The 19161-nt window shown below is 39.3% G+C and overlaps 1 protein-coding gene across 2 annotated transcripts; it reads left to right on the top strand.

The window, feature by feature from the left end:
• Positions 1 to 4990: 4990 nt before the first annotated feature.
• On the top strand, positions 4991 to 13985 carry LOC115743564 (pyruvate kinase 1, cytosolic). Of its 2 annotated transcripts, none has more exons than XM_048282199.1 (16): positions 4991 to 5212; positions 5366 to 5462; positions 5598 to 5695; positions 6269 to 6424; positions 7125 to 7202; positions 7318 to 7449; positions 7633 to 7713; positions 7837 to 7908; positions 7986 to 8075; positions 8705 to 8849; positions 8991 to 9079; positions 9921 to 10016; positions 10126 to 10193; positions 10360 to 10459; positions 12131 to 12202; positions 13490 to 13985. In XM_048282199.1, exons 1-16 carry the CDS (start codon positions 5144 to 5146, stop codon positions 13640 to 13642), a joined length of 1596 nt encoding a protein of 531 aa, XP_048138156.1. In that variant the 5' UTR covers positions 4991 to 5143; the 3' UTR covers positions 13643 to 13985. The 2 variants fall into 2 exon arrangements, with proteins under 2 accessions (XP_048138156.1, XP_030534264.1); XM_030678404.2 differs by having other exon boundaries at positions 4992 to 5212; positions 12143 to 12202.
• The last annotated feature ends 5176 nt before the right edge of the window (positions 13986 to 19161 follow it).

Below are 19161 nucleotides of genomic sequence, written 5' to 3'. Positions count from 1 at the left end.
AACTTCATACAAAGCAAAAGCAGCACGAATCCAGTCCAAACAGCATACACAATTTACACACCTTGTGTCGTGTATAGCGAGCTAAGTTCTAAATCGACATGGCGGAAACGAATTCTCCCCAACATACAAACTGAAGGTTCTACGCATGAGTACGAAACAATTTATAGGGACGAGTCCGATCTCTACTCAAATGACGCTAAAACTAATGGCCATAAATCCAATGCCAAATCGATACGCCGCAAGTACTAATATCTAACAAGGACGAACCCGATACCGTCAAGTCATTATTTTATTCCAGGATAGACGTACATTTCATAATGACATGCATCCTTTAGCAACTAAGAATTTCCCAAAATGTAAAAAGCCGCGTTATTTTTCTTGATCGAAGTAAATTTTGAGGCATTGGATAGCTTACGACCGGATGTACATGATCTTATCATTTGATTCGAGAAAATCACAAATTTCCAGCTCCATCATGATCAAAAGTTCATAGTTAGAAGCCGTCGTATTCAGCAGTCAGGATGTCTAGTTTGTGCAAATTAGGTATCGTTGAAAAGTCTCGTCAAAACACGACCTAATTGTATTCCTTGACCGTTATTTTAGTCGGGCTAAATTTTGGTCAAATCTTGATAAAAAAAAAATGTGGTGCCCTCATATTCCTTTGATTATATGACAAGAAGCAACATATATATCTTTCCTAGAAGCAAACTGATCAAATTACACATTTATGACATCGCCCCATCTTATGGATTTTAAGCTTTTGGAATTGTGGTAGGTAGACTCGACTCGATCATGGGTCCTCCCCAAGCTAATAAGCCCAAAACACATATTGGGCGGGCTGAGGTTCAGTTGTAAGTGGTTGGGCACGCCCAAGTTAAGTTGTATGTGGGCCTGGAAAAAGGACGTTTTAGCCCGGAATCGACTAGCGTTGCTAGGGTGAATATCGCAGACCAGTAGGTCTGGTGGTCGGGAAATATCTTTATTAGTAGAGAAAAGCACGACTTTCCTGTCGAACCCCTTTTTATCTGTATGAATTTCTGACCGTGGGAAATCTCCATAGCAAATTCTCCATTTTTGAGGGAGGGGGTCCGAGCAGCCTTGTACATACGCCGCCCACACGAAGATCTCGCACGTGAAAAGCAGCGTGCAATGTTGCCTTGCTTCACGTGAGCGCGCAGCACTCGTGTTGAACCTTGCTACTTGCTTGCTATATCCTCACGTTCTTGCACGGCTCGGCTCGTTCTTTGAGCCTTGCTTCTCCCTTCCCCCTCTCCCTGTTCTACCGTCCCACATGGACGGAACGTTTGCTATCGGAATCATGCACTGAATTAAATCAAATTAGATAACGGCATTGCTTTGCGAATAACGAATGATTTGAAAAATATATTCCTAAAAATAAGTGCTTGTATCAATTGAAATATTGGTCAATCGAAAATGTTTTCATTGCGGATATTTATTTATGTCTAAACATTTTCATGAACGGCCAAAATAGTTTCCATTCATTTATTCTCATGTGAAACACAAGCGGTCATTTTGAGAAAAATATTTTTCAAGTCATTCGATTTCTGCGAAACAAACATAGCCTTATTTTGCCGAAAAATCTTGTGTGAATCGTCGGAGTCACTTAAATAGATGTTTATAAAATGTTTTTGGCGACGTAAATTTTGGTCCGTAGGCTTTCTAAAAGTAGAAATTTTGACAAAAGGACATCGAGAGCCAGAAGCAAAACATCGCAAAGTAAATTCTTAGCTTTGCGACTATTTTTCTTTGTTTTGTTTTGATTTGAAAGCGAAATCATGGAGCAAAACAATCTCTCCAAATAATTTCAATTGAAATCACAGGAATCTATTTATTTTCCTCGAAAGATAAAACGGAAGCAAGAAAAATTTTCTTCGTCTCTCTAGTTTTACATTTGTTTCTACTTTGGAACCTGCTCTGTTTGTGGAAATGGACTACTTCTTCTTCAATCAACTACAAGGATGAATGCTAGGGCATGTTTGTGGACATATTTAATCCTAACTTCCCAATTTGCGAAAAATCGTTGCACTCGACCATGTTGGTCGGCACATAGCTCGTGCTCTACACAATTATAAAATGTCAAACGACGATCATTTTTTAGTGTCAAAGCTTTTTAAGCTATCGATTTAATGCCAAAAAGAAAAAAACTTTTAAAAGTGTCTATTTTAGTGACTTTAGCACCAGACCAGACGTCGTACAATAGCGGTGCCATTGATCCTGTCCTTGTCTCCTGTAGGAGACAAACCACATAACAAAAGACGAAAATTTAGCGGAAAGGGCAAAGCCAGTAGCCAATTAATAAAGAGGAAGAGGGAAGCCTACCTGGGCCCGGGGGTGGGGGATCGAAGCATGTGGGCTGGGCTCCGGCCCAAAAAGTGCATGGGCTCGCTCGGCTAGCATGACGGAAAAGCGGGTCGGACAAATGCAGCTCCAGTGGGGCCAACTCAAGATAACATTTTCAAAGAGTTAGCACCAGAAAAAATCACAAATCGGTACACCTATAATAATACACTCACGACATGTTTACTTTTCGTTAGCTTCTGTCAAAATTTTATCTTAAAATTGCTGAGCTTGATGACACATGACAATAACTCAGATGTCGTGGTATTTTCACGTGAAAATTCATATCCGTTCATTGTAAATTTATCACGGGTGTATTAATACGAGGCTTTTAGATTTTTTGTTGCTGAAAAGTCGGTTTGGAACAACTTTGTCAACAAATCCAGTTTGAAATTTTCGGTGAGTATTTAAGCATTAATTGGAGATTTTTTATGGTACAATTTTTTTTTTTGTTTGTAAAATCATGAATTTCAGCCTCTGGGAAGTTCCGAAAGTCCGTACGAAGGAAAAAAAAAATTCAGCCTCCGGGAAGTTCCAAAAGTCCGTACGAAGGAAACAAAGGACTTGGCCCACAGAAACTGTCCTCGGGTTCGCATGTTACCACGTTCGTGTCCGTCTTTCCAACCTGTCGCGGTCCTCAAGAGTCGCCGTCGCATCACGTGCGCGCTCTCGCTCTCTCTTGTCTTTTTTTTTTTTTTTAATATTCCTTTTTTTGTCTAGTCAAAGTAAAAAAAAAACAAAAATGATGCGACGTCGCACGCCCCTTCTCCTAACCAAAAAGCCGTGCCCGGCTAACAAAGCGGCGGCCGCGACCTACCCCGCAATCACCTTTCCACGCGGAATTTTTTATTTTATTTTAACAGTTTAATTTGCTACATCAACAAGAGAATGTTCTAGAAGCTACATATGCTCGAGATGATGGGCTTCTTCGATTTCCAGCTGAGCTCGCGTATCTCGAGTTGACCAAGCTCGAGTTCGAAGATTCTTATTTTAATAGGTTCGCTAGCCTAATTGAGTTTCTGTTTTATTTGTGACTAAGTTTCTATTAGTTAAAAAAGTCTCGATTGTCCTAAAGAATGCGACATCGTATGAGCTTTTATAATGATGGAGCTCGAGCTCTTTCATAGTTTTGATTGTAGTCGAGCGACTGGAAATTTTTCAACTAGGTTGATTGGAGCTCAAAAAATTATAGAATGTGCACACAAACACCAAATAAAATGAGACTTGGTTGATCGGAAATTTTCCAATGTGGTGAGGAAAATTGAAAATGCTATGAAGCGCACCGAATACATTGTAAAGAATCACTTCTTATTAGATTTGTTCATATAATATCTTAATTAGTTCATTCGCCAATCTTGGCGAGGGTGCGAAGACCTTTTCCTATGGTGGCCTGGACATTGAAGGAAGGAAAAAAAATACGAATTTCTTTAAAAAGAAATTAAAAGAATTGTCCAAGTCACCGGGCCGTACAACGTAAGACGGCCGACATTCACGATAACGATTTATGGCCGAATTAACCAGGAAGGATAACATTGGTAAATCGTCAAAATGTTTATGATTAAATGAGCAAAATTGATAGGTTTATAACTGAATTGGCCGCCTTACAATAATTTTATAACTTTTTTGGTAAGTTTTCTTTGTTATTAGAGTGTGTACTTTTGGACCAAAAAAAGAGTGTGTACTTATTATGCAAATTATAACTGATGTGGATTCACAATTGTAATAAAGAAAAGAACGATGCTACAATTTTGTACCAAGATGTTTTTCCATATTCATAATGTAATGCAATCTTTTGATGTGAATTCGAAAACTATATATATTCTTAGGTGATAATATAACATCACAAGCGCCTTAACATTCCGGCTCTCACTTGTATGTAATACCTTTTTTTTTATTACTTGAGTGAATAACTTTTAAAATTGTCCATTTGAATACCATGGGTGATTTCCCTTTATCAAAAAATTCGATGTGATATCTATTCATCGTATACCGATCAACATGACTCGCCACAGAAATTCAATAAGCAAAAGAGCACAGAAACGAATGTCATGGGATCTTTTTGCTTGCCCAAATAGATAATTTTGGGGCTAATAAGACACGCAACCCCCATTAGTAGGTCACAAATAAATCGGACAATTGAAGAATTGCAATAACATTAGATGAAGAGGGTGATTGCTCGAGCAATTGCTTCTCGTCATTTTCTATGTGAATCGGCTCACGATCAAACCAATCGAAAGCTTAGGGTCAGAGAACTCGTGGTCAATGCTACGGCTTCCAACTGTCATGAACAATTTGTGGACTTACATTACCGGCTCTTAATTACATCACCAGCTCTTAATTCATTTCCAGCCAGGAAAATGAAGAATCGTGGTCGTCGTGGTCGTCGTGGTCTCACTAAGAATGCGAATCAATCTTTTTTCACTTGCGGAGGAATAATTTGAATCTGTTGCTTCTTCATCTTCTTCTTGGTCTACGATACGGTTCGAACTCGCAATTGCCATGTTGATCGAAGGTTGTCCCTCGCCATATATAGTCTTCACCACCAGACAGCATATTCTCTCTCTCTCTCTCTCCGACATTTTATTTTATTTTTTATTTTATTAAATTTCTGTGTATAAGTATAAGGTCAAAAGTGTCGACTGAGGGGCCAAAAGGCAAAACACAGCCAGCGTCTCCTTCGGTCGATTCACGCCAAACTTTGATCGAAGGACACCTCTCTCCCTCTTCCTCTCCCTCTCCCTCTCCCTCTCCACCGCGCTCGTCGAATCTCCGGCGGTCGAGCAAGATGCATTCCAATCACCTGCTTCTCGAAGAGCCTATTCGGATGGCGTCCATCCTCGAGCCATCCAAGGCCGTGAGTTCTCTCTCTGCTTCTTCTCTTTCTGGATTGATTCCTGTTCTTCGCTTTATCCACTCATTGGATCTGCGCTGTGGTTACGCTGCCCTTTCAGCCCTCGCTTCGATTTTGATGGCCCCTTTGGGTTTTTGTCTTGTTTTTTATGCGTAGAGCTTTTTTCCTGCCATGACGAAGATCGTGGGGACTCTTGGTCCCAAGTCCCGATCGGTTGAGGTCCTCTCCGGTTGTCTCAAGGCTGGAATGTCCGGTAATTGGTTAGAATTTTGAGTTTTGGTGCTCAGAGTTGGATGGTCTCTGTTTATTTCGTAGCGGGGACTAGGGTATTGATTCTCTAGCTCGTGGGCTAGAAGAGTTTATGATAGCGTCTTTTGATTTGGAATAGTGGCTCGATTGGACTTCTCTTGGGGGAATCCCGAGTACCACCAGGAGACTTTGGAGAATTTGAAGGCCGCCATCAAGAGTACCAAGAAGCTTTGCGCTGTAAGTTCCTCATGGTGACTCTTGTGTTTTTAATTTTGAAAAGATGGCACCTTTAAGGTTGAGACGCTGGCAGAATGTTTTGTTGGGTTAGTTTGTGTTGCCGGCTTTCATCTCTTTATTTATACGCTAAATTTGTAATTAGTAGGCGAAAAAGATGCCCTTTTGATGGGACATTTCAAAGTAAATTACAGAGGATGTGCAGGCGGTCTCTTTTTTCCCCCTTTTTTGGCGGACAATGCTGATTCAGTGCTCTTTGATATCTGTCGGTGTTACTGTTAGTACTCAGTGGAGGGTTACATCCGTGAGCTAGCGATTCTTCTTGTGTTTGTGCATTCACAGTTTCACTTGTGCTATGTCTGGCAAATCAAGAGGGAAGAAAAAAGAAAAGAAAATACCCCAAGTTTTGAATTTTTTTCTCCACTTCCTTCTTATAAAAGTTTCTCAATCATCAAAATATTCCATTTTTACCACACTTCCAAACATAGTCTTACTCTTCTTTTTTGATATCTGTCTTTAATGAGTTTGAGAATAATGGATGAGTTTCGAATTTATCCTCGTTGTGTTTTTCATCAGGTTATGCTGGATACAGTCGGACCTGAGTTGCAGGTGGTTAACAAAAGTGAAAAGTCCATCTCACTGCAGGCCGATGCTGTTGTTGTTTTGACACCTGACCAAGGAAATGAGGCCTCTTCAGAGCTATTGCCTATTAATTTTGATGGATTGTCAAAGGTAGTAATTTAATTTTGACCCTGTTGTCATATTGCTAGACATTCCAGTTTTGCTTTGTTTGTTGAATGTACTCTTGTGTGAGCAGTTTGGACGTATTGTTGATATTCTACTGTATATGAAAAGTCTTTCAGTTTGTCTTTTGAGTTTGAATTCATCCGATGTGATGCTAATTACATGAAAGAAGATCCTGGGTCACTACTTCTTTAAAAAGTGCCTTCTTGATAGGATTTGATGTTGCTGATAGCAAACTCTTATGAGAAATTATCAAGCGCAGGGTCTTGTCGTTTCTTTACATGTTGCACGAGTTTTGTTTAGTCAGCTTTGTGTTGATCAAGAAATAATTAATTCGTCCCTCCCTCTAAATCCAATAATTGTTTTATTTTAGATAACCTTGTGTCATTGGCATATGTTGTCACAGATACTTCTTGAACCAATGTTCAGTATCTGGCAAATATATGCGTGTGAACGGATAACTTTTGGGGGTGGGAGGGTGGTTTGCTTGGTGACTTTTTGAAAATGTTCTGATACGTGAGAGACACTAAAGTATGCCAGGACTATTCTGGACGTGAGCTCACATCTTCATGGTTATTTTACTCTGTTACATGCCTATACATATTCATTGGGTTGTCTTTTAAATTTGGATGACTCTTTATATTTTCGTCAGTCTGAAAAAACCAATGCTTTGCTTTGTCTATTGCAGGCAGTGAAGAAGGGAGACACCATTTTCATTGGTCAGTACTTGTTCACTGGAAGTGAAACCACTTCTGTATGGTTGGAGGTAGGAAATATCAAAAAATTTATTTTAGCAATTTTATAGTGGTGATTTTTTTTAACCTATCTCTTGTGTTTTAACTTGAGTGTCATGACCAATATGTTTGACTACTTGTGGGCAGGTGTCCGAAGTAAAAGGAGATGATGTGGTTTGTGTGATAAAGAACTCCGCTACACTAGCTGGATCACTATTTACCTTGCATGGTTCTCAAATTCGTATAGAGCTGCCTACACTTTCTGATACGGACAAGGAGGTATGTTGCTTTAGATTCTACACATGATACAGTTATAACAATAATGACAACAAAGCAAGTCTTTCACTAAGTGTGTTGGCTCTAAATCATAGTCCAACATCGTCCTTGGCCCTAGGTTGGATAGTTAGCTTTCTTTGTGCTGCTCTTTATTGTTTAACCTGGAAACTATCTTTTTAAATTCAGGTTATAAGCACATGGGGAGTACAAAATAAAATTGACTTCCTCTCACTGTCGTACACCAGGCATGCTGAAGACGTCCGCCATGTAAGGGAAAAATGTTATTGTCTCCCTGCATTTTTTGACAATGAGTTTTACTACTTAAATCACAATGTTTCTAGCAGTTCTGGCAAATATTGTAGCAACAGGATTTTCTTTATAATGATGCAGGCACGTGAATTTCTTTCCAAATCGGGTGATCTCAGTCAGACTCAGATTTTTGCAAAGATAGAGAATGTAGAAGTGAGTGCATTGTAAGAGAAGGGTCATAGTTTGTTGGAAAATTGAGCATTTATTTACTATCTATTTCTCCTGTCTAGGGTTTGAATCATTTCGATGAAATCCTGCAAGAAGCTGATGGCATCATTCTTTCTCGTGGAAATTTGGGTATTGATCTTCCACCTGAGAAGGTAAGACATGCTTGAGATGATTTGTGAGTTTCTAGTCTTAATTAAGTGCTACTTAAGCTGCTTACACATATTAATTGCCAGTTTCTCCTTATATGTGCAAGATGATATGCTTAGATAATTCAGTAACCTCATTCTTAATCTAGCATGCGAATGCTGATATACTTGTCTATGGTAAAAATGATCTTATCATGTGAAGAATGGATCTTTGGGTGCACAAAGATTTGTAGATCCTCGAAATGAAATTATGTTTCGTTTCTTGTTCCGACTGTGATCAATCTTGACTGTGTTATGTAATGTGTATTTTATTTTATGCAATGACATAGAGAGCTATAAAATTGATACTTGGAAATAGTTGTCTCAAATATCTCAAGGTTCCAAATTTAGACTTATAATCATGGTGAATTTTTATGATCATATAGTCTTTCATGTTTGTCATCTCATGCTGCTCTGTATGATGTGTTGCTGTCTAGATTCTGTGGAGCTTGTTTGTGAAGGCACTGCTACTAGGAAATTCTCTCTTTCCTTCCTACACAAGATCTGTCTACTTCTCTGTTTACCTTTTCGTTAGGATATTTTCCTTGATAGACCTCGGTGATTCTCATTGCTAATCAATTCTCTTACTGTTCTAGGTGTTTTTATTTCAAAAAGCTGCTGTTTACAAATGCAACATGGCTGGGAAGCCTGCAGTAGTTACTCGTGTTGTGGACAGTATGACAGATAACCTGAGGCCTACTCGTGCTGAAGCGACTGATGTTGCTAATGCTGTATTGGATGGTGCGTAGATAGTTCATTAACCATGAAGAATTGTAGAAGACTGCTATTTATCCTCTATCTCCTTGAGGCAATAATGGAAGTATTCATGCTCTTTCTTCTTTCTGACTATTCTGATACTCCAAGTATTTAACGTGCTTGCAGGGACTGATGCAATTCTTCTTGGTGCTGAAACCTTGCGTGGATTATATCCTGTAGAGACTATATCAACTGTTGGTAGAATTTGTTCTGAGGTAGGTCATCTTCTTTTAAGTACATCTTGTTCATACAAGATTACCATGCTACTTGCATTGCACTCATACTGTATTGGTAGTTTCTGAATGTCTTGTGCCTCAAAAAGTTACTTCCTCCCATGCGCAATGAACTTATTTGGAGAGATGGGTTCTTAGAATGACTGGGCTGTCTGTGATTTTCTCCGTTTGAGTCTATAGTGACACTTCACTACAGGATGGGAATATTTTGTAGCTGTTTGGCACATAGATTGTAGCTGTTGGGCACATAGGTTCTTTTTTTTGGTGGGTTGCGTGGGGGGATTTGTTAGATGTTTAAGCACGCTTTTATTGCTAATTGTCTGTTCTCAACAATGAACTGCAACAGTGCTTCCAGATATTTGCCTTGGTTGTTACAGAGTGAATAGTTGAGCAGTTTGAAGTTTTTGGTTTACTTTCACAAATCAATGGAATAATGGAATGCAAGTGTAGGTATCAATATTAGGTATTTGGTTTAATTTTGTCTCACGTTAAACTTTCTTATGAAGGAATCAGCCTTTGTGCTTGTTGAAATCAAAACCAAAACAAATCAAATAGTTTGCTTATCATAAGTCTGCCTCAACCTGATTCGACCTTTACCTGTAGACTGTCCCAACTCACACCTCCCAATGCCAGAATGATTTTGAAATATTGCTCTATTAAGATCCTTTTTCTTGGTTTGGGGGACATTGTCGTAGTGAGATGATTCTCGGTCCTTGGTTGGTGCGAGTTTGGAAGTTAAAGCCATTGTATTATTTCTGATTTGTTCTTGATATATTCCTCATAATATACAAAGTAACTGGGGTTGTGACCTCAAATAAAATAGGCTGAGAAGGTGTTCAATCAAGATCTCTATTTCAAGAGGACTGTCAAGTATGTTGGAGAACCAATGACCCATCTGGAATCTATTGCTTCATCTGCGGTATGCTCTATTGGTTTCTGCTTTCCTCATTTTCTGATACATGCTTGTAGGATATGCTCCCCACTTTCTCGTGGAATAATTGTGACTAGATCATCTTCATTTTTCTCAGGTACGAGCAGCAATCAAGGTGAAGGCATCTATTATTATATGTTTTACTTCTTCTGGAAGGGCTGCAAGGTACCCTTCTGTCAATCATCTCATCCCTTCATCAGTAGATTACTTCATTTTTCCTGGTTGTTCTATAATTGTTGGCGTATGAATGGACCTTTAGCCACATTTTCAGAGCTAAATCTAGTTCCATGACTGAACAATCACATGCCCTTATATCTCCATGAAATTGCAGGCTGATAGCTAAGTACAGGCCGACAATGCCCGTATTATCAGTTGTCATACCTCGTCTGAAGACAAACCAATTGAAGTGGAGCTTCACTGGTGCATTTGAGGTATGCTTTTGCTCTTCCTTTCTTTATGGTCTTTTTACTGTCATGGTTGTCTTGTTAGTTACTTTTCATTGACCTAAATAGTAGAGACATATAGGAGAAAAATAAAAGGAAGAAATGCAGGTTATAGTTCATTCAGGAAGGTATGTGGGTCCATAGCAGCTGTTTGCAGTTTGTCCTTTTTTACCTTGCATCATATGGAATTTCTTCCCCTATATACTTCAGTGACATTCTCCAGCTGATATTCTTTAACTATTAAATACTTGGTTATTTTTCAGTTATGATAATGTGTTCATTTTTATATTCATACATCCAATTACTTGCTGACTGAAAAAACCTACATTTTACATTTCAAGCATTACTTTTCAATAATCTTGCACACAGCATGGGTATGTTAATTAGTGACAAACGTATAATGTGATTCCTTATGTTTTATTTTGTACATATGTACTTAAAGCTCTAAGGCACAGGCTGCTAGATACACTGTTCGGTGTCATGATATGCAACTACAGAAAGATGTATCCAATCTCTCCATTTTCTGTCAGTAGGAGTATTAACCCTTGTTTGATGAGGAGGTACCGCCTGATGGAAGATGTGGCAGCATATATGGAGAGAAGGAAAATGAATCTGCTTCGCCTCCTCTCTCCACCCCCAATCTGTCAACTTGGGCACTTTGTTGGGGGGAGGGAGGGGAGGAGGAGGAGGTTGCTGGGGGAAGGACAAAAGAATGAGAAATAGAACATGCAAACTAAATACGTGGTTGAAGAAACAAAATAGACATCGGTGTTTCACACAAACATGTTTGGTCGACCACGTGTGTTGTCTGCATGCTTTTCTGTTTACCTCTTGTAAGAAAGCAAACTTACGGCTAATCTTTCTACTTAAGCGGATAATCGATGTCCTGATGGTTGATCACCTTAGAAGCTGCCTTGCTTTGCATAGGATATACACACTTTTCCTTACTATTATCTGAATCAAATTACTATTTTGGAGTGATAACAGTAGCAGCAGATGCTCTTCTATGTTTAGCTGCCATTGCTGAAGATTTGGATCTTGTTTGTTTAGCATTAAGCATAAGTCCAAATTAAATATGAGTCTATGTATCAACATTTATATGTTATTGTTTCGGGTTAAAAACAGCCCAGTGCATGTGCCACAAGAGATTAAGTAAAAAGTAAAAGTTTATCCAGAGACACGTTAGTAGGCTACACTGATTATCGACATAGTTCCAAATTCTACCGTTATGTTTGGTAAATGAGAGAAAAAGGAGGGATGGAAATTTGTAGAGAAATTGATGAAAATATTAGGTTATGAGATGCAAAATGAGGGAACAAATCATACATGATGGAGAGGATGCCAAATCAAATGCATCCTTGATTACCTGAGTAATGCATCAGATGCGTGGAACTACAAGTGCCCTTTCTTTCACTTAACCAATACTGGTGGCATAAGCTAAACGCGAAAGATGTCTTTGTATCAATACCTCAATTGATTATGCATTGGTCTATTGCCAAATAAAAGAACCTGTGGAATAGCTTGTGAAAACTTATGAGCAGTCTGATAATGGTGGCAGTGTACTCTTCTTGTCCTTCTAGTTTTTTTTTCCTCTAACAGTTGAAGTTTTTGTTTATATATTCTCTTTATTTATTTGCTTTATTAATGAACTTGTTTAAGTACAATTTGCAGGCAAGGCAATCACTCATAGTGAGAGGTCTCTTCCCCATGCTTGCTGATCCTCGGCACCCTGTGAGTTCTATAATCTCTATCTTTTGGTTCTTTTGTTGCATTTTAGTGCATTTGTTTACATTCAGTGAAGTATTTGCACCCATTTTAGTGCATTTGTTTCCGTTCTGTAATCTGTAACTGATGTTTCTTCCTCCTTGTTACTTCATTTCTGAGAGCATGCTTGTAAAGTTCATCTAGCTGACAATGTTGGAAACAAAAGATGCCAGCCCTGTTTTGACTTCAGCATTGAGGGATATTTACATATATAATCCTGGTCTTGATGGAAAACCCTGCAACTTCCTGCACATGTATACAAAACTGAAGAAAAGAACTCAAACTTCATCTTTAAGTAACATAGTTGGATGTATCTTATAATTGCCTCATGGGAGAGTGGCAGATAGCATTGTAAGGAACTGTAAGGAAGACTTGAGTGAACCTCCAGACGGTTGACACTAGCAAATACAATTTCCAAGCAAGAAAGTTATATTTGGTTGTTCAACTTGCCTTCTTTGATTATTTTGTAGAAGGAGGATTAATATGCCAAGATGGATACATTGTAATATACATTCCCTATAAATCTGGCTAAAAACATGCAAAGTACACTACTACACTGATTCTATGTCCTTCCACTGGGTGAGGCTAGAATCCTACACTTTAGGTGATTTGTCCTGAGATTTTGTAAACAATTGTATCTGATGATGTATCTTATATGCTACGCATATTTAACATGAAGCTTACAAGCAAAAAGGAAAGATCAATATTGTAAGTTTTGCGTTTCCTCCAACTTCCTCTCAACTTAGCTTGCTTTTTTATCCTGACAATGGGTTCAACTAGATGTGATAATCTTCCTGTCCCGATGCATATGGGATAATTGAGGGAGCTTATATGTTTGTGTTCATGGGTAGCTCCAGGAGAAAGTGCAAACCTCGTTAATTTTTGTCTGTTTGTTCATCTTAGTTCTTCTCGCTCCTGTTTTTAGTGACTTAAGGAAGTTAGTTAACTTGGCCCTCGTGTATTTCTGTGGTTGAGTGTCTTTTCTTATGGTAATTGTCATTTTGAAGTTTCGTATTTGCTTGTATTTTTCCTATCGAACTTTAATCTTTCAACTGATTATTTTCGCATTTTCACTTGCTCCTTATTTGAACCTTGGCCTGCTTTTATCTTTTAGTTATTGCTCTTATTACTCTGTCATAGCCTGATTATTAGGCAATTGATTGGATGGAGAAAAGCAAAGTAGTGCATGTTCTTGTTTTCTTGTTTTTCCGCCATCTTCTCTTATGGAGGAAATGCCTTTTAACTTCTTTGCAGGCGGAATCCACAAGCGCGACAAATGAATCCGTTCTGAAGGTTGCTCTCGATCATGGAAAGGCATCCGGGGTTATAAAGTCACACGATCGCGTCGTGGTTTGCCAGAAAGTTGGAGATGCTTCCGTGGTTAAGATTATCGAGCTCGAAGATTAATGCATCACACTATCAACCTCTTCAGTGAAAGGGGGGGAGAAGAAAGGAGAATCTTTGTCCCGAAACTTAGGGAATGTGGATGGTCTTTTGCTCTGTGTTACCTCCGAGATACGATGACTTGGATGGGGTTTTGGAGGTTAGATTATGGTCTGACCTGTGTTGAGGAATTACTTGATATTTTTTTGGTTTCCCATAATGAAGTAAGGTAGGGAGGTGACTTACTCCCATATGTTGTTCGAAGTGTCGGAATGTTATCCCTACATGGAATCTTAACGAATTGAATCTTTCAAGGAAACTTTCATGGGATTAAATATACTTCGCACGTTTCTGTTGCTATTTCTTGTGTCTGGGAGTTTGGTTTATTTTCATAGTTGTTTCCTGAAGCTTACCAACACTTGGGGTAAAATAATATTCTAATAGGTTAATTCTCATTAATTTTTTATTTGCCATGAGATGCCTCTTGAAAAGTCGTGCGGGCAAAAAGGGAGAGCCACAAAATAATAGTTTTTTGTTGATGTTTTTCAATAAACAGTTGGAGTGGCGTTCATACAATTGAACTCATCGCAACGATAATCAAGTTGCACGAAACTTTTGTTGAGCGTCAATTATAAATGGGTTGGATGATATGAGCCTATTTATGGACAAATTTTATATAATATGGCATCTTGATGGATTTGAGGAAGTTGACTATGCACGATTTTAATTTGAGCAAATATGATTATTGCGATAGGTTTTGGGCATTAAACTCTACATCCGTGGAATGTCGTCGATTCAACACCGTGGAATGTCGTCGATTCATAAAGTTGAATCGACTTTAAAGCGTAAAATTCATCTAATATATATTAACAAGTGTTATTGGCCGTGCAAATTAGTTTAAAAGGCAGTATCCTAGATTTGTCGTAGATTATTAGTTGATCAATACAAATTTAACAGCAGATTCAAGAACGCAAGGGCATATACAGATGTTTTTCTTGTTTAAACGTTTCCATAGCAACTCAAGACGTCTAATGGATTACGTTGTCTGGATGTTATGTAGTCTTACCGTGTTTGAAGTGTTGTTTAGTTCCCGGGGATACTTTGTCAGAATCTTATGTAGTCTACCGTGTATGAATCTAATTTGATTACTTTGTATTGATTTTGTACTGGTATATTCTTGAACAAAGCAGAATATTACTTGTTCTCCCATAGAGAAACTTTTGTTTATCTCCTTAATTCTCAGTGATTAAATTGAGGCATTACTTGCTTTTGCAATACTGGTAATGAGGTTGCTCAGTCAGAAATCATCAAATTCTTCTTTCAAGTCCTTTACTAACTGATCTTGCAGATAAATCTCATATTAATACTATTCATTGGTACCATACATGACTTGCATCTCACTAAATTCAATTCGTTAATGATGTCTTTTTATGAGTTAGGGTTTTTTTGACGGGCTTTGTGTCGTGACCCCTTTTTCTCGAGGTACTGTTGTAGGGAGAACACTCTTCGAGGGCTAATGGATTACCGATCGGGCCTTTTGAGGCTTCGGGCTTTTCTTGGCGAGTGCTCTCCCAGGCCCATACCAAATCGTGGCGGGGAGTAAAGTTCTTTTTCGGGTTCTTCGACGATAAGAGTCGATTGAGTTCGACCTTGGTGTGGTCATGTGGCATGTGCCACGTGTGCATGCATTTGGGGTCATCACCAGTTTTTTTTGGAAGGTAGACCGAGAACCTCACCGAGCGATTGGGAGAGGTTGCTCGGTTACGCGGAACCGGAGGCTTTGGGTTCGGGGATTTGGTTACGTCGGTGTCATTATCAACGCCCTTTCGGTACCTAACGGGGTTGATTATCCAAACTAAGATTCCATGTAGGCGTGAATTTTGGGTAGGGTAGGTCTGATTTGGTTTTTCCATGCGGATCGAAAAACTAATCCTATTGATCACAACCAATAAAATCCAATCAGATACGGAAACGTAATGGATCAACATCAATCAAGGGCCTCCTAGTATAGCCCTAAGGGCTTAGAGAAGGTGTGATTCGAGGCCGGGGGTAATTTGGGAAGATTTGGAGACAACTCGCCAAAGGGGCGAAATCGTCATTTTTTTGAAGGATCAAGAATATAATTACCCAAAATAGTGCATGGCCAGTTGATCGTGGCCATTTTCTATTTTGGAAAATTTTTAGGATTTTTCTGAATATTTTTAGAGACAACTCACCATAAGGGCGAAATCGTCATTTTTTTTTAAAGGTCGGAGGTTGAAACACCGAAAATAGGTCTCGCCCAGTTAATTGTGGTCATTTCTAATTTTCGGAATTTTTTGGAATTTTTCTGAATTTTTTCAATTTTTTTTGGAATTATTTTTTATGATTTTCCCCATTTTTTTTAATGATTTTCCTAATTTCTGATTTTTTATTATTTAATTATCCGAATTTTAAAAAAATTCATGACCGGGTCAACCCTGCTCGCGCCTCTTGGGTGCCCAACTGAGACGGTATGGGTCTCGAGCCTGCCTAAAACAACACCATTTTAAGAAAACAAATTTTTTTGACTTTTTTTTTTTGAAATTTTGCTCAACCAACGTAGCATTTTGTCGAGCAAATATCTTGGCCCTTAAAAGTAATTAATGGAAACCGAATGCATTATTGGAAACTAGGAAGAAAGGAATTTTCAAAATAATTGACGGTTTTGGAAAAACGTCACCGAGTGCTTCGCAATGACGTTGTGAATACGCTCACTTGGTAGCCAACACCTAAAAAAATAACCAACCCCTAACTTTGCAACTTCTCGGGGTGTTTTTGGAAGCGAATAACTTAATTCACAAAGACAATTATACCAAACCCAAGGTACCAATGTGAACTGCTACACACAAAGAGTAAAATGGATCAAAGAACCATCTCAAAAGCCCGAGAAATCACTAAGAAAAATAACCCCAAAGTGGCGGGTTCGCACTGCTTTCAACACTTGGAAAAATTTTCGATGCCCGGGGATGGTTCACGGAGGCATGTTCGTGACTGATTTTCTTGTACTCTGATCATAATCAGCATGAGAACCATATATCGGTACAAAGATCTACATATGAAGAATAACGTTAAACAAAAATGACACTTAATCTTCTAAGAAGAATGAGAAAAACACTCCGAAAGTGAGGGGTTTGAGTTGTTTTCACCTCAGAATCGGACCAAGAGGGGGTATTCACGACCCCATATTTCACTCCATTAGTCACGACCAACAGCCGACCTACATACCAGTGCAAAGAGATATGTACCAGGAACCATATGAAGCAAGAACGACCCTCAATGCATGCAATACCGGAGAGAAAAGCTCCTCGAAAGTCAAGTGTTTAAACCGATTAAAACCTCAACACTTAATTCAATGCATGTATCAATATCCAATAGATCTATAAATTATTATCGGAATCTTCTTATTTTTTATTATTATATTAGGTTTCCACGCCTCCGTTACCTTTTGGGAGGCCTACGCCCCATAAAACCTGTCTACCTGAGACTGTTCCTTGGTCCATAGGTCCCGACACAAGGTTAGAATTCTAGCTCTTCCAGAGTGGTATCTTACCGATGGCTCGGGCCCTCCATCCATGTCAACAAACAATTTGAAATGCCTCGACTTTTTTAGAACAGGTTCGAGTCAAATGAAAAAAAAAAAAAAAAGAACAACAAAAAACTCTTCTTCGCTTTAAGCTTATAGTTACGAAAAGGAAGCCATAATCAAGAAATCTACAAAATCCTTCAAATTGTATCCGATTAAAACCAGGTATTGTAGATACTCCCTCATTTTCATCCCCGAGCATTTTGAATTTCCCTTTTCTCAAAAAATTCTTGGTGGTGAAATGGTAGACATGCGAGACTCACGTCTTGCTTTAATGGGCGAACAGCCCAACCCTTGGAACATACTACAGCCCCAAGTGGCAAAGAGGCGACATCGAGGAGATTCCTCTTTAATTAAAGGGGTTTAACATTTTTTTATTTTATTATTACGAATTCGAAATTGTTCGAATTGTATAATCGTTAATTATTGACATTGGTAAACCCCGATGAGAAGAAGAAGAAAAAAGAAAGCATTAAGAGACAGACCCTCCTGGCCCAACCCGCTAGCACTTAAGAGACTCTCTTAGCCCAGAGTGAGGGATCACAATAAGGACGGAAGTAGACAAGACTACGGTACCAATCCACGACTACCATTTACGTAACTTAACTTCCCCGCCCCCTGTTCATTTAGTCTCCTTACGCCCAATCATTTCGGATAACGCTTGCATCCTCTGTATTACCGCGGCTGCTGGCACAGAGTTAGCCGATACTTATTCCCCAAATACTGTCATTTCGAAGTTTGGAAAAACTACAGCTCACGGCGACTTTAGAGAGATATAACTCACGCATCGGTCACAACCATCAAGCAAACAACATATCAACATGAAGAGCTACACATGAAGAAGAGATTCGGCCAAGAATAACTCAAAACGCATGTAAGACGAGAGAGAAAAACGACTCCAAAGTAAGGGAGGTGGATTGTTTTAGCCGTAAAAAAGAGTAAAAACCAGATTGACAAGGCATGTTTGTGCTTCCATATCTCAACATCCACACATCATCAATGGAAAAAATAAACTTCATTACGAAGAATTACATACATAGAACGCAACGAGCTAAAGAACAAAAAAAAAAAAAAAAGCATGGGAAGGCAATGAAACATGAGCTCGAAGTTAGGGGTTTGAATGAGATATGGCATTTTATCGAACATATGGCGTGCAACACAAAGAGCATGAATCCGGGGCATTTCAAGCAAAACCAAAGCATATAATCACTCACATGGAAGGTAAAAAGCATAGGGAGATGTATAGGTGAGGTCGGTTAGGCCTCGTTCAACCCGAAAGTTGAACGGGACCAAACCGGGCAAAATACTCAAAACTAGACAAGGGTTGGTCGCGAAGGGGTCTTTACATTACCTTTTCGGGAAGCTCCGGTGATGACAGGCGGTCGGTGATAGCTAGTTCGAAAGAAGGGGTGTTAGTCAACGTCTCCCAAATGGTGGTTGTCGTTCATGTCTCATCGTTCGCTATATGTGTGTGCCTTCAAAAAACCTTGCTCACCAGCCCGAGGAGCTCACAAAATCAGCCATGGTCGACCTCTCTCTCACAAAATCGGCCAAAATTTGCAGACCTTCTCGCTCCGTGACGTCTCTCACCTCTTATAGACGATGTCGTGCAGCCTTACGCGCTCGTTCGGCCTTCGTACGAGCATGCCAGCTCACGAAATTCCTTCAAACGGCCCTTTTTGTTGTTTTCCTTTGTACCAGAGACTAGTTGCTTGGATTTCGTACGAAATCCACCCACATGAGATGCCAAAAGCGACGAGGAACGTTCTGGAACGAGGTTGGGAGGGATATGTGGCATGGGTATCGCAAAACCGCCATTGATTTGGCCAGGATTCGACTGGTCAGGGCGTTGGGTCATGGTTTCGGACGGCGGCGGAAATGGGGTTGGATCTCCCGGCTCCGGCGATGAAACGCTGTGAATTGGGTTCGTTAGGACCGG

Source organism: Rhodamnia argentea, chromosome 7, assembly GCF_020921035.1.
Source record: "Rhodamnia argentea isolate NSW1041297 chromosome 7, ASM2092103v1, whole genome shotgun sequence".
NCBI lineage: Eukaryota > Viridiplantae > Streptophyta > Magnoliopsida > Myrtales > Myrtaceae > Rhodamnia > Rhodamnia argentea.
This window is presented reverse-complemented; position numbering and strand designations above follow the sequence as displayed.